Source organism: Toxotes jaculatrix, chromosome 11 (assembly GCF_017976425.1).
Source record: "Toxotes jaculatrix isolate fToxJac2 chromosome 11, fToxJac2.pri, whole genome shotgun sequence".
Classification (NCBI taxonomy): domain Eukaryota; kingdom Metazoa; phylum Chordata; class Actinopteri; family Toxotidae; genus Toxotes; species Toxotes jaculatrix.
The window spans coordinates 12,035,478-12,053,848 of NC_054404.1; the positions used below are offsets into that span (position 1 = coordinate 12,035,478).

General features: G+C 41.0%; 1 protein-coding gene across 1 annotated transcript; it reads right to left on the reverse strand.

The window, feature by feature from the left end:
- Positions 1-2,673: 2,673 nt before the first annotated feature.
- Positions 2,674-17,301, reverse strand: ccar1 (cell division cycle and apoptosis regulator 1). The gene is made up of 26 exons (XM_041049909.1): positions 17,224-17,301; positions 15,987-16,148; positions 15,593-15,768; positions 15,341-15,475; positions 14,843-14,875; positions 14,029-14,225; positions 13,622-13,748; positions 12,812-12,931; positions 11,388-11,580; positions 11,104-11,248; positions 10,795-10,950; positions 10,435-10,660; positions 9,856-9,969; positions 9,355-9,521; positions 8,288-8,498; positions 6,999-7,082; positions 6,585-6,773; positions 6,279-6,470; positions 5,861-6,097; positions 5,634-5,763; positions 5,184-5,272; positions 4,950-5,090; positions 4,617-4,737; positions 4,316-4,498; positions 3,427-3,632; positions 2,674-3,337 (listed from the first exon to the last, which is right to left on the reverse strand). Exons 2-26 carry the CDS (start codon positions 16,096-16,098, stop codon positions 3,257-3,259), a joined length of 3,765 nt encoding a protein of 1,254 aa, XP_040905843.1. The 5' UTR covers positions 16,099-16,148; positions 17,224-17,301; the 3' UTR covers positions 2,674-3,256.
- Between the last annotated feature and the right edge of the window lie 1,070 nt (positions 17,302-18,371).

Here is an 18,371-nt window from a genome sequence, read left to right on the forward strand (position 1 = left end):
AGAGTGTGCGTGTTTTTTCTCAGGGGACAAAAGCAGCCACATAACCAAAGTACTGGGTGACAGATAGTTATTGTTCTCTAGGAAATGACATAGACACGGTGCTGGAAACAGACAGAGATGTTTCCTGCTAAGCAAGGTTTTTTTTTTTAATGTGAAGTAGGTCTCAGTCTGAGTGGGAATAAATTTAGCCATCAGCTGCACAGCTGCAGCACCTCACGGAAGCACCGTGTGACGTTAGACTCAGTGGGATTAAATGAAAATGTAGGGTAAAATCCTGATTAATCGCACAATTTATAAACAGTCTTGATGAAATAAATCAATACTTGACATCTGGACAGTGACATCTTATTAATAGTATGACAACATGGTGAAGGAAAGAGTGTGAAGGAAAGTGTTTGCTTGTAAAGGGAGTGGTGGGAGAGGAAACGAACCCAGCATTACACTGACGGGAGGTAAGAAAACTCCAGTGGCTCGAAGACATAAAAGGACATCTCAGGAAACAATAGCTTCAAAGGTAAATGACCTACAAGAGGCTGAGAAGCAGGACCCTCCCTGTTCCTCAGACAAACTCAATGACAATACGCTCCATAATTAATATTCCTTGTCTGAATTGTGTCTGGCCACACCCACGATATTGCTTTTCCAATCACCAGTGAGGATAAAATTCCTGATAAATGGTGTGAGGCAACTCTTGAGCTCTGATCTAAGCTTCATCATGTTTTCCCCTCTGTTAGAGCTGGGATCTCTGCTTCAGGGAGTACTCCACGGATTTTTAACCTCATCTGTTTGATGCTTGTGAGAAAGTGAAAGGTTTAGAGCTCTTCTCACCACCTGAAGTCCTGCACCTGATGGTGCAGTGACAGGCTGGGAAGAAACAAGAATGATTTTGTCTCAGGTCTGTTTTTGTGAAAAATAATGCCATGTTTGCTTCAGCAGGTGGAGCATTTGGGAGGCTGAAAAGAAAGTTGCATCGTTTAAGCATAATAGTGCACATGAGCACCTCAAACTGAATAATAGCTGAGGTCAGGAATCCAAGGCCTTCATACTCCAGGACAATTTGACCAGATACCAAAAATAAAGTCTATGTACAGCTTTCAATTTAGCATAACCAAAGCATTATCAAATTGTGTGCATTATTTTTTTTTTCCATGACACCTCCTGAGCTTGTAATCAAAGTCTTATGGGGGAGTACAACACATGAATTAATATAGTAGTCATTCAGTAAAATGAATAAAATACACAACAGATGCACCATAACAGTAATACACAACAGTAATTTAACAGCTATTTTATAGCTACAGACAACCAGTATAGTTGGTTAGAAGTATCCTAATCATAGAAATACTACATTTTACTAAATCACAAAATACACAGCTAATACTCTAAGAGGGTTAGATAAAAAGTGTCACAGATCTGACAAAATGGTGGATGTAACAGTCAGTTAAACAGCACAAACATTTAAATCGGCTCATTTTGCATAGTGCCATACACCTCATTAACAGGCCTTTTCCACAACAGGCGCTTTCTTCATAGCAGGAAAATCATAACATCACTGATGGCTGCATTGCATTAGATGTTCAGTATTCTGGCACACAGGCTTGTCTTACTGGGACACTTAAATGGATCAGGGACAAAGTTTATGTTAGCAGTAACACCTGAGCTTTTCCCTCTATGATAACTCAAAATGTCTGCTGTGAAAAAAAGACTAGAACCACTAGTTATTTCTGGCAAATCTTCCAGAAAGAAAAAAAAATGCAAACAGGGAAAGGTTTCTGAATCTGTGAAGATGATGTTATGGAAGGGTTAATAGCTGCTTTAGACCATAAAATTCACAAAAGCACTCATGCCCAATGTGTCCAACAGCTACAGACTCTGCTCCCACCTGCTGGTGAGCAATGCAGCATTACAAGTAGGATAACAATACAACTCCTGCGTTTTTTCCCCTGGGTCAGTTCAAATTCACATTATTTAGTTTCAACTGCAAAACAAATTCCACGAAGCTATTTCATTCTCAGAGGCCTGTGCATGCGGGCTCACGGTCATGCTGCCATGACTTACTGCCATTGCATACTTGAATAGAACAGAGCCTTTGTTAATGTTATGACACCTTTTGCTTTTCTGCAGCAACAAGTCACAATGCCTGCTGGGACAAAGACCTTTCAAATCTGAGCAGTCTTCCAGTTAATTATTAACATGAAGTCGTACAAACAGCAGGTGGAAAAAATGCAGACACGCTGTAGTGTTAAAATGGACCACTTTACTCTTGCACAAGACATCCATAGAGTACATTTTCAATAGAAAAATAAACTTGCCTGCTTTTGGAGCACATTTGAATATAATTGTGGCTCTTTTCTAGAACAACCGAAACCAACACACACAATTCAGAGATGGATTTCAAAATGTTCAATGTCTCTGCAGCAAAGTTTCCTTCGGCAGAGCAAACATTCATTGAGCTTATTTTTTTGGCTCGTGTAGTTTCCTTTCACAGAAAACAAGACAGATGCTCGTCACAGTAAAACATGTAGAACTGTAAGTGGCAGGGCCACCGTCGATGGATACAGCCAGGACGTGACATCAAAAAGGTCTGAGAGAGGCAGGAACCATGCATAGCCATGTTTGAAAACAAAGAACAAAAAACAAAAAAAAAGAGTTAAATTGGCCAGGGAGAAGAACTGCAAACTAAACGTGTTTATTGAGCATATTTGTGGTTAAACAGTGGGTGAGGACGATTTGTAAAGAAATTCTGTCTGAACCACATAAAACCCCTTCCTACCCTTTTCCATCCAAAATTAGTTTCTTTTAAATATAGTTTTCTTTTTAATGAATTCTCTTGCACATAAATAGCATCATTATTGCTCATTAGAAAAACAAAAATATCTGAAAAGTACAACTCACACATACTGGCATTGAAATCTACAATGTGGCATTTTATTGGCCATAACAAAGCTAAAGCAATGGCAAAATGAAATGTTAGCAACTGAACTTAACTTACTTAAAACTATGAAAATAAGCCTTTCAAAGCTTTGACATAGTTAAAATTCTTCAAGGTAAGAAAAGTAACTCCTCAGAAACAAGTCTATTGTACACGGAAACTGAGGTCAAATTAACACAAGGGAACTAATTCATTAATTAATTTATACATGTACTTGGGAGACAATAGGTCCAAATAAAACAACGGATGTTTGTTTAGTGAATATTTACAATTTGTAAGATGATCAGTGTTAGAGATTAGCTTCATTCATTTTAAATGTGTCACTCATTCATCAGCGCCGTTCGTTTGAGAAGCCTGAATGTGATCACCGGTAACTTTGTCACCTGACTCATCTACTTCTTGATCCTGAGAGAAAAAGAAAAAGCAATCAGTGAATGTGAGCTCATTTCCTGCCTCAAACAACAGTCTGGTGTTTTCTTTAAAAAATGGTGTACCTTATTTAGCACTGCCAGCAGCCCTTTGACGGTGGACATCAAGGTGTTGGATGTCTTGCTAATGTGCTCATGGTAGATCGTCCTCTGTTCCTCCACTGACTTCAGAGTCTGCTCAGTTTGGCTCAGAGTGCTTTTCACCTCCTCCAGTTCCCTGGACAAGGCTTTGTTAGTTTGTTCCAACTGTGCTTTAACCTTTGCATCTTCATCTGGAATGAAACACGACACAAAGTTAGAGAGAGGGTCGACAGCAGGTAAACAAACGCCAAGAGGCAAAGTCAAGTCAAATTACATTTTTAAACTAATCAAGAATTAGAAAAATATACTACATCTAAGGTAAATGGGAAAATTGAAAATACCAATCTTATCAACCAAACGACCTTTTTGGTCAGTTTACAACTTATTACTGTTGAATTTGAATTGTTTTTGCAGTTTGTTGAGCTATCTTGGTAAATTATGCACAATTATCCAGCACCTTCTCTTTCACTTTTAATTACATAATGCGATGCCTTTTGTGTTTATTGTTTTTTGTTGTCAATTTTATTGTGTTTATTGGTGAGACAAGGACGCAGTTCCTGCCCTGATGGGTCAATAAAATTTACTCTCTTAAGTCCTTTCTATTCTATAAAGAACAAAGCTAGTCTCTTTACCAATAAACAATCTTGCTGAATCCAGTTTTATACTTTGTATGTGGCAGTTGGTAGCAATGTGCCAGTCCACGTCTCAGCAGAAATCACAGAAGGAAAAATGCTGAGTGATGTGAGACAGGGCTTTTTTGTAGCAAAGCTCAAATTGAGCCAGATCATTGTCCTGATGGACTACTGACACAGAGTGTGGCTTGCAACTCATGTCCGAAGACAACATACAGAGTGTAACACGACCCGAAACATACCCATTTTGGCATCTTGCACCATGAGTTTCTGTTCTATCTCCTCTCTTGCCTTCTCACTCTTCTCCAGTTTCTGCATCATGCTGCCGATGTCGACCATGGCTCCATTGTAGACGATCAGATTACCAGACTCACTGGCCTCTGCCTGAGCGCGAGCTTTTGGAGCAGAAAGTAGTCCTCGGTTACCTGACAGAAAAGGAAAGAAGAATCTGGTAAGGGAAAACCGTTTGCCATATAATCACTTATTATATGACACATCTGCTTAACTGTCTGTATTAAAACACTGACAGAAACATGGCGTTACCTAAGAGGTTTTCTATCTGAGCTTCATTAAAGGAGGGGACGGCTTCATCCTTTCCTCTGTCCGTCAATTTACGGTAATAGCAAGACTCTCTGACCACGGGTTTGTTCAACAGCTTCTTTATCTGGAAACAGACAAAAGTCAACAGGACAGTTTATCTGAGCTGTAGGCTGATGTAAACGTCTCCAGAAAAAAAAAAATATAAAAGCTTCAGCAGGCAGGCAGTCAGTGAGTAAGCAAAGTGAATAAGACCGCCTGACAGACCAAGAATCAGCGATGCAAACACTGTGAAACAGACCACGATGATGATGTTTTGGTGTGTGTATGTGTTTTCACCTGAGCACGAGACAGGTGTAGTCCCAGTGTGTATAAGATCTCCTCCAGGTCTCTCTCCAGCAAATAGCCACAGTGGCTCTGGTCAAAGTAGACAAACGCCATCAGCAGCTCCTTGTTGTGTGTGACCATCTGCTTCTTCTCCTGGTGTAACAACAACAACCACATTTATACCAACAACCAAGTTCCCACTACGTCAGTGTCTTACTAATAGGCCTACAACAGTAACTAACCAACCTTGTCTTTAGAGGACCTCTCTTTTGATGACTTGCGGTCGTCCTTGCGGTCTTTCCTGTCTCTGTCATTAGAGTCATCATCATCCTTGTCTAAGAAATACCAAGAGAGATGTGAAGGGGACAGAGTGGAGACAAATGAAGAATGTTAGTCAAATATCTATCAGTGAAATGAAAACTTTATTAACTCACAATTAAACAATCCCTGATGTTCAATGTCCAATTAACTTATACATTCTGTTTTTATTACTTTGGGTGTTTTAGCAGCGTGAACACAAGAACGTTTAAAGTATCTAAAACACATGTTTTCCCCACCTAAGGCCTCAGAAAACTGTGGAAATGCTGTCCATCACAGGTTCAGCGTGGTGCATGGTTTCTCATCAATGACCAAATCATAATGTGGGGGAATCAAAAATAATCGCATGTATTTAAAGAAAATGAGAGAGTGCAGTACCATCGTCGTCGTCATCATCTGCATCTTCAGCCTCCATGGGGTCGTATTCTTCAGCGTTGGCCGTGCTGCCATCATCTTCGTTCTCATCTTCATCACGAGACTCCTCTTTTTTCACAGCCTTTTCATCGTACTGGTTTAAAACACAAGTTACACAACTACATGAAAACACACATCATCTGTTGAGCAACTGACAGACTGAGAGCACAAGACAGGTGTGAAGGACTTACCTTCCTCCTATCCTCCTCATCCTCTTTGGTCTTTTTCACTGCTGGTTCTTCATTCTCCTCTTCTTTCTCCTTCTTTATTTCACGCTTCTCAGCCTCCTTCTTTTCTGCCTCTTTTTTGGCTTTCTTCTCCTTTTCCTTCTTCTCGTCCTTGGCAGGAAGAGCAGCGAGAGCTTTGTATATCCGATAACCGAAGTCTCTCTGCAGCATCTCATTAAACAGCTCAGCAAAGAGGGAGACCTGAACAGAAAAAGAGGACGGTGTATTATCAACCTGCACAGGCAGACATGTTGGATTTATAACACTCAAAACTGACGTTGTTGGCCTGAAACACCAATAAAAAGCATGTACATTGTAAATTCTTAGCTTTTTGTTGTGAAGCAGCAGCATGAAATAAATGTAAAATGGCAGGAAGCCTCACCTCAAAAGAGTGCTCCTTGTTGTCTTCCAGTCTGTAATCCAGCAGCACACTCAGGGACATGACACTGCAGTCAAACTTGCCATTCTTGGCTGCCCAGTTCGGATGGACGAGGATGGTGGGCTCGTCGGGGAGGATGTAGCGCCTTTCTCTCCGCTGCCGTTCAAGCTCATCCTGCCTCTTCCTTTCCTCCTCCTAACAGAGAAAACACTTCAGTTAGAGGAGAACTTGGTTTCTGAAAATATTCTCTTATATTATCAAATCTTTTCCAAATCTTCCAAATCTTTTAGCTCATAAATTTCTCTGAACCTCTCTGTCTTCCTCAGTGCGAGTTGGCTCCTCTTCCTCAGCAACTTTGCTCTCTGGTTTCTCCGGCTCCTTGGACTCCTCCACCTGCTCCTCCACCTTCAGCTGCTTTGTGAGGCGAGCGATCAGCTGCGACTTTAAACCCTTAGAGCTTAGAGAGCGGCAATCAAGCTCCTTCCGCAGGTCATTTACCTACAAGGAGATGAAACAGAAAACAGAGAATAACATTTAACCTTGGGAAGAAAAGAGGGCACGCGCTGTAACAACTGGATGACCCACTGTAGCTGCTCCCTACTGATGTGAACTTATTTGTTCAATCAATCAATCAATCAATCAATACATAAATCTCTCTCCACACAGATAGTTCAGCTGCACGTCTAACTCTACCAGTAGTGAAACTCACTCCTTGAATCTTACCTTCATTGATTTCGGGTCAAGTTTAGTCCAGTGAGTGGGAGTACTAACGTCCTTCGATTCATCGTCGTCCTTCTCCTCTTCCTCCTTGACAGGAAATCATTAAAATAGAGACAGGCAGAGAGAGAGAAAGAAGTGGGATAGCAAACAGTCAGCACAACACTCATGGCCTTAGTGAGCTTTAAAGTTGATCCGTGCAAGAAGCAAGGTCACATCTGTCTTTCATTGTCTCGTCCTAGTGAGCTCTCGACTGTGTTTAAGTCCACTGCTACTGAAGTGTACACAGGGAAGCTCTCTAGCTCTTATGAAAACCAACAGAAATGCCCCCCAGCTGCCAATCAATCAATCTGTGGAACACAAAAAAGGTAAAAATCAATGAGAGGTGTGTCCAAAAGGTGTGTAGGTACATCAGGTGAACTGAAGCTGGGCTCCAAACGGAGTGAGGATAGGGTGGCCCTACCATGGTCTATGACTGGGGTATTGGGTGTTGCCATTTATGGGTTTTATACACCTACGTCAGATAGGAGCCATCTGTCCTTCTGTCCAACCAACTGCCCTGGAAAAACCAAATTCTACATATAGTCCAAATGAGAATGTAGAATCCAACAACAAGAACAGACAAGAAACAGGACTTTGGGGAAGTTCTCTTTTCGAAGTCAGACGATATCAAATTGATGTGAAAAATCATACAAAAAAAAAAACACATTTCTAGAACAAACACATTATTTACACGCAACTGACTCCACAGATTCCAGTTTTCAGAAAACTCCAGTGTTTAAAAAAATCACCACTGGTTAAAATCTGAGAAATTATTTGAGATCATTGCTAAAGCAATTTAAGCACCCAAAATGAAAATAGAGTAGGAAAGTATTGTTTAAAGTAATGCTCAACAAAATGCCAGGATTAACATGAATGATTACACCCAGAGAAGCACCCAATTATGAAGTGTTTGAGGAGCTGGAAGCTGTTTTATCAGTTGCGATCCGGGCCTACACAACACAACCTAGTCTCACTGCTTCCACTGTATGTGTCTGCTGGATGTGAGGGAAGGTGGGAGTGCTGATGGAGGAATGGAGGAGTTGGAGCAGAGGAGAAGGGGACAGGTGGAGGAGTAAACAGAAGAAGCCTAGGTGAGGTTTGGTGGAACAATAATTTGCCTGTGTTTGTGTCTGTGTGCGTGAAGGGTGAAGTGGGTTTTGTGTATGATGTGTAACTGGGGTTTGTTTTTTTGTAATTCCTGTGCCTTCCTGTGAGAAGCGGAAATGAGAAGAGAGGGATTAGCGGTTCAGTGCCTGTTCTCCATCCGCCTCCTTTCGCTCGGCCGACAGCTTCTCAGCCAGCTGCTCCCGGAGTCGCCGTGACAGCACCTCCCACTCTGAGCGGGTAGGAAGACAATGCCAAACATCCGGAAGAAACAAAACCACTGTCTCCACATGAGCAGGGACTGTCCGCCCCTTGTGTGTCTCCTCCGGCCGATGATAGCGAATCTCTGCAAAACGATACCTGTCGCAAAGGAAGAGGGTGCATTGGAAAGAAACATTCTGGTCAGGGCACAGTATAAAAGGCAAGCCTTGCTAAGGCGAGCCTTCTACAGCTACTCCCTCCCATGAGGTCACTGAATGATCGTGCACATCATTACAGTGACCCTTCTCCCATACAACACACAGCATAGAAAAACGGACCCAGTCTGCAGCTCTCCAACTGTTGTCACAGGTTACGCCAGCCATTTTGAGAAAGTTGACAGACAATCACATAGAATAAATCACACCCCCAAATTCATCCCCATTATAGCTTCAGCCAATTATGGATGAGTGTTCTGCGTTTAACCTAGGATACACTTAACGCACTACATTAGGGTTGTGCGAAGAGAGACAGGATCAAAAGGACAGTGAAAGCCAGTTAAATATGTAAGATATTTAACACAGAGAACAGAAAAATAAATAAATAAAAAGTAATGGCAGTGTCTTCTGGTCCAGGCTACTGCTTCCAGCCACAAAGTCCATGCGTTTGGTTTTTCATCACAATGAAATATGCATATATATATGTATAGAGAGTGTGACAGAAAGAGAGAGCCAAGACGACAACACACAAAAGGCCAAAAGAACACTGCACAACACAATAAATAAAAATTGTAAAAAACTGGTAGCAAATTAAGAACACAATATTCATTGATATAAAAAAAAGAAACAAAAAATATCACCAACATGTCCAGGAATGAGATTTAGTATAGAGGTAGTAAAAAATTAACAGCATATTATAATTACTCAATTTAGGATTTTAGTACCAGCAGAGTTAATAGGTTCAAAAACAAACACAATCAGTGAGACATATAAATCCTGATGAGAATAACAGCTCTTACCACTGAGTGCACAGACTAAGGTCTATGCCTGTGAGTGCCTTGCAACAGCGTATGGCTGTCTTTATGAGGACTGAGGGATCCTTCTCTGGGTCAGCTCCGTCCAGAGAGGGAGACCAGTGACCGCCAATGGCCATGGCCTCATCTTTACCTCTCATTCCCACCAAAAACTGAAGGAGAAAGACAGACGGGTACAAAGGAGAGCCACAGAGTATAGGTTAGATGGAAATGGGGAATATGGATAAAGGGGCATGGTGGGTGGAAAGAGAAAAAGAGAGGATAGAGACAGAAACAGACAGAAAGAGGTCAAGATCATGTCCAAATAATCATACCTCTGAGGGTCCACAACCAAAAAAAAAAAACACCAGGGTTATTTACAAATGGTAGCTAACATCAGTTATGATTTCTCCACATTGTGAGTGCTCAGCAATGGAATAGGATCATTGCATCATTGTCAGCTCATGTGCATGTTACAAGCAGAGAAAGGACGGCAAAGGATGGTACCTTAATGAGTCTAGCAGGATGTTGGAAGGAGTCTCTCACTTCCTGGGTGTCCTCTGCCAAAGCACAGGACTTGTGGTAGAGCTCCTCTATACTGGGGTTAGCCAGTAGCATCACCTGAAGCATAAAGACACCACATCAACTGATGAGTAACAGCCTGACCTGTAAACAAATGATTCTCTCAAATGATTGTAAAGAACCTGGTATAGGGATAAAGGGAAGTGGTTCTTGGGTAACTACAGAAGCAGTAGAACAGCAAGCCCTGGCGTACACATCTCAATCATATACAGGCTGATGCATTCAGTGCTGATTTACTTTTATATCTATTACGCTGATTTAAAAAGGCATGACATTCATTTCTAAGCTTCAGGTTTTATTTAGTCTTAAAGGTGCCTGGGATACAATATTTTTTTTTGATGCGGTGTTAAGTGTCATATTAATTTTCACCACAAGTAGCAGATGTAGTTTGAAAATAGCTCTTACAAAGAAATAAACATGGGATGACAGTTTCTAGTTGTTCACTGCATCATGGTGAAAGTGAAAGTCACACTGGTGCAGTGTGTTTATCATTGACAGTCCTACCTTAGCACTGTAGGTGTGGTTGGCATCTGGAGGGTCCAGCACAGCCGTATTTTTGACTAGAGGATCCACCTCTTTGTGCAAGATGTGGAAGTTACAGGCGTTACTAAACTGGAAGGGTCGTGTTAGAGGGAAGGCGTCAACCCAGGTGAAGACGGCATCAAAGAAGTCACTGGGAATGTAAAGGCTCTGATAGCGCCTCCTCAGCTCCATCATGTCACAGCTGGAGCTGGAGAACAGACAGAGGACTGTTACAAACTCAGCAATGCATTCTAGACATACTGACTATTACACAACAGCGCCTGACATATTACACCTCAATGATCTGTTTCCAGCATGAAACAGTGAAAAGACCGTACTCACCCATCTAAGCTGAACTTGGAAAACTGGACGGTGTATCGAGGCACTACCCTGCGAGGCCGTCTCGGGGAGCGGTCACGTCTCGGTGAACGGTCTCTGGAGCGTTTGCGTGTAGGAGAGCGCTCCCTCGATCGCCTGCGTTCACGGTCTCTGTCTCGGCTAACAAATTAGTAAATAAAAACATTAAAATTATTAATGACTACTAGCTAATATCAGGCAGAAATGTGTAGAAGTGACACAAGCAGCAGCTAAATGCAGCTGTCATCAGATGATATATCAGATGATCTTAGATGTTATCTATCGCCATCTCACCTGCGTTCTTCTTTAGTCCTGAGGATGAGCTCAGGGCCTCGATCATTGCGACTGGGGAAACGAGGTGGAGGTTCGATCCGTCGGACAGGCTGTGGCTGTGGCATCATTCTCACTGGGGGCTGAAGCAAACCCCCGGGAAACACATCTAGAGACAAAACACATTAAGTAAAGCACCTGCTTGTTTTAAACCACTTAAATACTACACAGACAGTGATCACCATCACTTGGCTGCCTGCTCTATGTCCAATACCAGGTAAATACGATCACACTAAAAAGTGTTCTACCTTTGGGCGGAGGCTGTGGCAGCAGAGGCTGAGGAGGGTTTTGGAGGAGAGGGGCCAGAGAGGCAGCAGACAGCTGGGCCTGCAGGAGGGAAGGAGGGGGAGCCTGGGCCGGAACACTGAATGTGGTTGGGGGAGGTAGCGCCTGCAGCATGGTGGGGGCTGCTTTCATCATGTTAGGAGCTTGAGGCTGGCTCTAGAGAAAATGCAGAGAAAAATAAAAATCAAAAAAAGGAGAGGTGAGCACCTTAAACAATCTTCAGTTAACATGCCAATGACTGCACTGCTACGATGATGACTTGTACAAAATCTTGGTCAGTGGCTGTTTGAAAGAAAGACGGTCTGAATGTCTGCTTGAATGAAACAGCTGAAGAAAACTTATCAGAGGTGCCCTGTTAGGTTGACCTAATGTAAAAGAATACATGGTGTTTTGACAGGGTTTGACCTGTTTGGAACAAAAAAAACTCCAAAACTTTATATTTGTTTATCAAACTTTTTAGTTGAATAAAATAAGAAGCACCAACAAGCCCATTAATGCTTGACTAACATTTATAATATGTCAACACAAGAACGTGTGTCCATCTCTGTGCTTGAACTGGTGGTCAATATTGGATCACAGTATCAGTTCTGCTTTATCAATTGCATGTTGAATGTAACAAAATACATGACTGAGTGGGAGGATATATTGGCTATTTAGTGAGCAAACGTTCATTTGGTAAGGTGCTGATTTGTGTGGTACTTTAATCCATACCATTACACCCAGGATTACTGCAAACCAACAGTTTCTTAAACTGTATTTTCAAGAACTGTGAACACCACTGCATGTACAGTGCATTGTTATACTACAGTTCTACACAGCTGCTCATTGCACAAATGCTCATTTCACATTGCATAGTGTTCCTGGCATTACTTAAAATATGTGGAAAATATATTCTTATTTATAACAGCTTTTCCTGAGGTCCCTGTCATCTGCAATGTCCCCTGTAGAGAGATTTACTTATTTTAACATGAATGTGCCCAAAGTGCAAAAACACCTCTGAAACAAAAGTAATAGCTCAAGCAACATTAGTTTGTTTTCCAAATAAAATAACTATAATCAGGGTAAAAAGGCTGTAATCTACCACAAAAAGGACATTCAAAATTGTATAATGAAGAAATAGTATACAAATGTCCTCTCTGTGAGATATATTAATGTATCTTAAAGAACCCTTAAAGAAATGTATTGTTAAACCAGTACAAAAATGTGATTCGCTCTATCCCTTTGGAAACAGCAAACTAAAATAATCAAAAACTGCAGTTAAGAATAGATTTAACTATGGTTGTAGTTCACCATGAATATGTTAAGAAAGAAAGCTAGGCAGTAAAGAAAAAAACTGAGTAGGGAGAAGGACCAAAAAAATAGTGTGATTCAGGTCTTGGGGGGTTACATTTTGTCTGTTGTCCGCACTGGAGTGCATGTCTGAGTAGCGCAGCTGCATCCCTGGCTCATTGTAAAGGCTGCCGAGCTGTGGGGAAGCTTGAGGTAAAGGCTGAGGCTGCTGCTGATGCTAGGAAGGATTGAGAACACAACAGTCATTAAAAGACAGAGAGGTACATGGATAAGATCAAATCTGAAAAAAGAAAAAAAAATAAACATTTAAATATATTAGGACTCTCCTCATACTAAGACAGATGAATTGTCCTTGGGCTTAAAATGAACCTGTGAATTCCACTTTTGAATATTCAAAATTCAATATGATATAATGCTATTTTCACCATGTAGCCTCTGTCACAGAGGCAAGTCAACAACTGTTCCAGAGATTACTCAGATCAATAAGGCCAAGGGCTAAAATTAACTGAAGAAAACAGGTAAACACAACATACAGAGTCATCAGACCAGAGTTCCAAATGATGAGTGGGTGCTTCCTGTCTTTTGAAGCACTAAACTGTAGTCTTTTTTTTTGCTTCACATTTTGTGCAGCTCGCAGTACCAGTGGGACTCTTGTTCAAATGTGAAAAAGGCTATCGTGGATATATATAACATAGTAAGAATGGATGACAAAGTATGTGTTTTTACATTTTTTGCAGCAGACAGGGAAACTTTAACACAGTGAAGTGAAAACACAGACACTGCACTGACTGCAGTCATAATGATACCAAAAATCACTCGGTAATAACTGAGTTAAGCAGAAATCCCCAAGTTGTATTAATGTGTTCAACAATGTTATTCTTGAGCAAATTAGTGCAAGTGTTCTCACCGACTGGTTTGCTAGCTGAGGTAAGGTCTGGATGCGCTGGGCGTTCCACTTGAAGGGCATATTCGGGTTGTACACAGCTTCCACTAGGACCCTGTCACCCACCTGGGGAGTCTTACCCTTCACAGCACTGAAAAAACAGACATTAAAAAACAAAAACATTCAGAGATCTCTGAACATTTCTATATGTCAATCAGTACCAGTATGTCACATCAGTTTCAAATTATAGGCGCATGTACACAAATAACGTCGCCAAATAATGGCCTGGGAAAGGACATGGGAAGGCAAACAATGGTATAAGAAAAGTCAGTGTAATGCATACAATGAAGAAGCTGGAGCTAATGATACTTAGAGCATTGAACTTGTCATTCCACCTACTACACTCTATATACAACCATATTCTATTTCACCTTAGCTGAAAGAAGACATCTTCATCTACAAAGCCAAATGTGTCATGTAGCTTGTTGACAACCCCGGTGAAGACTCTCTGCTTCTGTGGTTGTGTCTGCTGTTGGTGGCTTGAACGTGGTGTTGGGTAGGACACAGTAATCTGGGCTGTCTGCTGGGGGTTGGACAGGCTCAAGCTGGTGGGCAGGGCGACGGGGGGCTGAAGGTAAGGAATAGAGAGATGGATAAAAAAAAAATAAAATTAAGAAAACTGGAAAGCAACCATCAGGAAAAAATGCTTTGATCGGGCCAGATATGGAAATATTTGGCTTAGATCTCAGATTAAAATTCTAAGAAATAAAAACCCATTTGAATGATCTAGACATGTATGTTTTGGAGTGTGCTTCTTGCAGTGAACTGAGGAAATATTCAAATAAAGTGATGGAAGACCTGCACAATAGTCCAACAATGCTCTGATCTGATCAGAGTATGTGAGAAGAAACTGGCTGTGGAAAAAGGTATTTTATGCGCAACCTTGGATAGAGTGCTGCTCTGAGGCAAACCTGAGAAGAAGTCCCTTATACCAGTGTAGGTTTGGTGTGAGAACAAAGTATGAGCAGAGAGTGAAGAAAAACTACACAAAAATGTTCACAGATAACCATGAAGTGGCACTGAACATGATACATGTGTATAGATGGATATGTGTAGAGAAAAAAAAGATACTTAAGAGATCTTCGTGTTACTCAGTTCAACCCTAACTGCAAACGTGGACTGGCATCTTTTTAAAAGACAAACAATACACAGCATGTGGCAAATCCATGTGTTTTTGCACATTACCTGAGAAATCAATGCCTGTTGAGGCTGTGGGAGCTGCAAAGACAAAAAAGGGAAACCAAAAATACCAAAGTAAACCTTTTGTTGACTTGATACAACAACACATTGTAACACCACACCTTGCACTCTCATGGCAGTTCACTACAGCACATTATTGTGTTCCCTAATGGATTTTACTAGTTGAAAGAAGATCTATTTAGAGATCCATATAAAATAATTTCACTTGCGTAGTTGCATGAAATTACACTTACAGCACATTCACATAATCTGTCTCAAAAGAAAAAATGCTAAGTTATTGAAAAATATGTAGCACTAAAGTATGAGGAAAATCAATAATAATGATTCCAGGGGTGAGTTCAATCTCAATTTTAAAAAGTGCAAAGGGATATTTTCCACAGGAAATTCAAAGCTCAAGAACCAGTAAATCTTTTCAAGGCTTGCATGAGTATGAGACTATCCAAACTAAAGTGTGACACAAAACAAAATGAACCTATGTTTCACCTGATGAGGTACATTGTACAGTTGCTGTTGAGGGGGTTGCTGGGGAGGCTGCTGCTGTTGCTGTTGTTGTTGCTGCTGCTGTTGCTGCTGCTGCTGTTGTTGCTGATACTGCTGGAGAGCTGTATTGATCTGAGACTAAAGACATTAAAAAGAACATGGGAGAGATTGTACTTGATCAAACAGGGCTACATATAACCAAGGCAATATGCATAAATTGCTGACTCTGCTTTGGACTACCTTGCTGTGACTGACCTGCTGTAGTGCTGCCGCAGCAGCTGCTGCAGCTTGCTGCTGCAAGGCAGCAGTTTGCTGAGATAGCTGATAGTTTGCAGCAGACTGGCTGCTGAGAGAGGCTGCAGCCAAGGCTGACTGCTGAGAGTAAACAGAGGGAGATGCTCCCAGAATAGATGGCTGCTGCACACCCAGAGCTGTGGAGAAGGAAAATAAGGAACCAGATTCAGAGAGATGAGGAAATATGGGGATCATCTGTGTAGAATATGATGGGGGTAATGGTGTGATAGCAGGTGTAACAGTCAGTGAGATTAAGTCCTTCTAACCAAAAGAGTACAACATTTTTATGAGAGTAATGAGCGCCTGGTAAAAGAGGAAATGACATAGTGTAGACTCCCTGATTTGCTATACTTACAGTGCAGGCTGTTGAGGTCAAGAGACTGTCCTGAGTGGCCCGGCTGCGACACTGCTGTGGCGGCAAATTGAGTCGCCCATGGCGGATTCTTCTGTCCCCCAAATTGGGCCATGACTCATTCAAGTTAAGGGCAGTCTCTGCTCACCAGACCAATGCTCGTCACTTAAAACAAAACAAATTATTAAATGTGGTATAAGGAAGTCCAGAAAATATCAGGGTCAAATAAGTTTGATCACTGGGCAACTAAACTGACACAACAACAACATTTTAAACATTGTAATGCCATTAAATACGTTTGGGCTATCAAACTACATGAATCCAAAGTCACTGTTTGCTTGGCAATGCAGGACGTTGCACAGAGAGATGTGTATGCATTTGAAGCTAAAGATAGCCAACACAGTGTAAACAAAGAGTACTAAACCAACATCCAAGTCAGCCTCATAACTGTACGAGACGAAGTTTCAAGGGGAAAGGAACATTATGGCGTGAATAGGACAACGTCCCTCAAATTTAAAATTTGAATGAATATGTTTTACTTTTACACGGCTAGCATGTTAACACTGACTTGCCAAGCCACAATAACCTTTAATTTCAGCTAGCTCCTACTATTATCTTACAATAGCTTAACGCCATTAGCTTAACATGAGGGAGTGAAATTGTTGAGCCATTTGAGGGAACAAGTCAGTATTTGGGAAAAACAAATTAGTTATTTGTAGACAAGTATCAGAACGTTACCCTTAATTTCTGCAGTGCTCTGAAGATTAGTGAGATAACTGCTGACACAGCAGGCTAGCTAACGTTAGCCACTTCTACTGACAGTAAGCTAGCACTAGCTAATGCTGTTATTGTTGTGGTTAAAAGCTAACCAACGCTCTTAAGTTACTGTGGCTTCGTCGACACAGTTAAAACAGGCCTTGTTTAGCTAAAACCATATTAGAACGCAGCGTGGTTGCTTTAACACAGGTGCTGTATGCACAGATAGCTAACACATAGCAACTGCACGTCGTTAGCTTTGTTGCCAGATTAGCCTCGTGCTAGATTTGTTATCGAGAGCAAGGCCCGAATTAACGTCCGCTGGCAGTTGACTCTGAAAGCATTAAAAGCATGAAAAACATACAATCACTACTGGCAGCAACTCCCGTGCATGCAAATAATAACTGCACCTCAAATGTACATTAAATATTCACGATAACTAACGTAGTATGGTTTTGATTAAAACATTATCAACACTGCTTACCACTGTCCACTGCACCGGCCGATTTACACACAATCTGCGCATGCGCAACCTGCAGAGCCAGACCCGTGCTCCAGGCGCCGAGACTCAGAATAAAGTGGTCCATTTGTGTTTACCTGTCAAATTAAATGTCTCAATGTGCCTGTGTATCCGGAGCATGAGTGATTCTTTCTTCTTGTGACAATTCACTATCCTTTGTCTTCAGATTATATTCTAATATAAAATTAAGAAGGCAGGTATACACTGTATAAAATGAAGATTGAAACCTTCACAAAGGCAAGATATTGAAGGACTTGTATTAGTGTATCTAAGTATATTCAGAGCCTCTAGAAACTGGAATCATACACCTGACACCTGCTATATGTAAACATATTTGGACAGTAAAGCTGATTTCTGATTTTTACAGAAACAATTGTGTGAGTACAATTGTGTGATTATGTAACCCTACATAATCTTCACTTATATTTTGTGTTGTGAAACATTTAAATGGTGCTGGTACATTCATGAGATGTGCTCCACAAATACAGACTGATGTCGTTTTCACATGGTACTGGTGCACATACAGATTGTACCATGGTATGTTTTGGGCTTCGTTGGTGAAGAGGTTTATGTGTACGTGGGTAAAGAGGGTGTGCTTGTGTAACTGTTTATGAGTTTTTATTAAGAAATAACAGTTTTTCTACAGTTTTTGGACTCAATTGGTTTCTTTTTTTATAAACTATTTCTCAGGCCTTGGAAAAAAAAACCGTTCAGACGGCACAGATGTGGCTGGGGTGTGTGTGTGTTTGTGTGTATTTATATGTAATGAATCTATGTCTTATCTATATCTAACGTTATTTAGTATTATATATCTATATACCTATCTATATACCTATCTATATAACTCTATATCTATCTAATTTTTATATTATATATTATATATCTATTGCTCTATATACACTGATTCTCCAAAAATACACTATCAACACTACTAACTCTCAAAACACCTAACAAACGCAACAAAACGACATACTCTGCAAAGAAAAATTCAAATGACCGCTCCTATATAGAGCTATTCTATCTCTGAACACACTCGACCCCGCCACGTGATTCACATGACAAACCGAACCAATCACGTGATTGGTATGATGTCCGAAGCACTCACCTGCTTC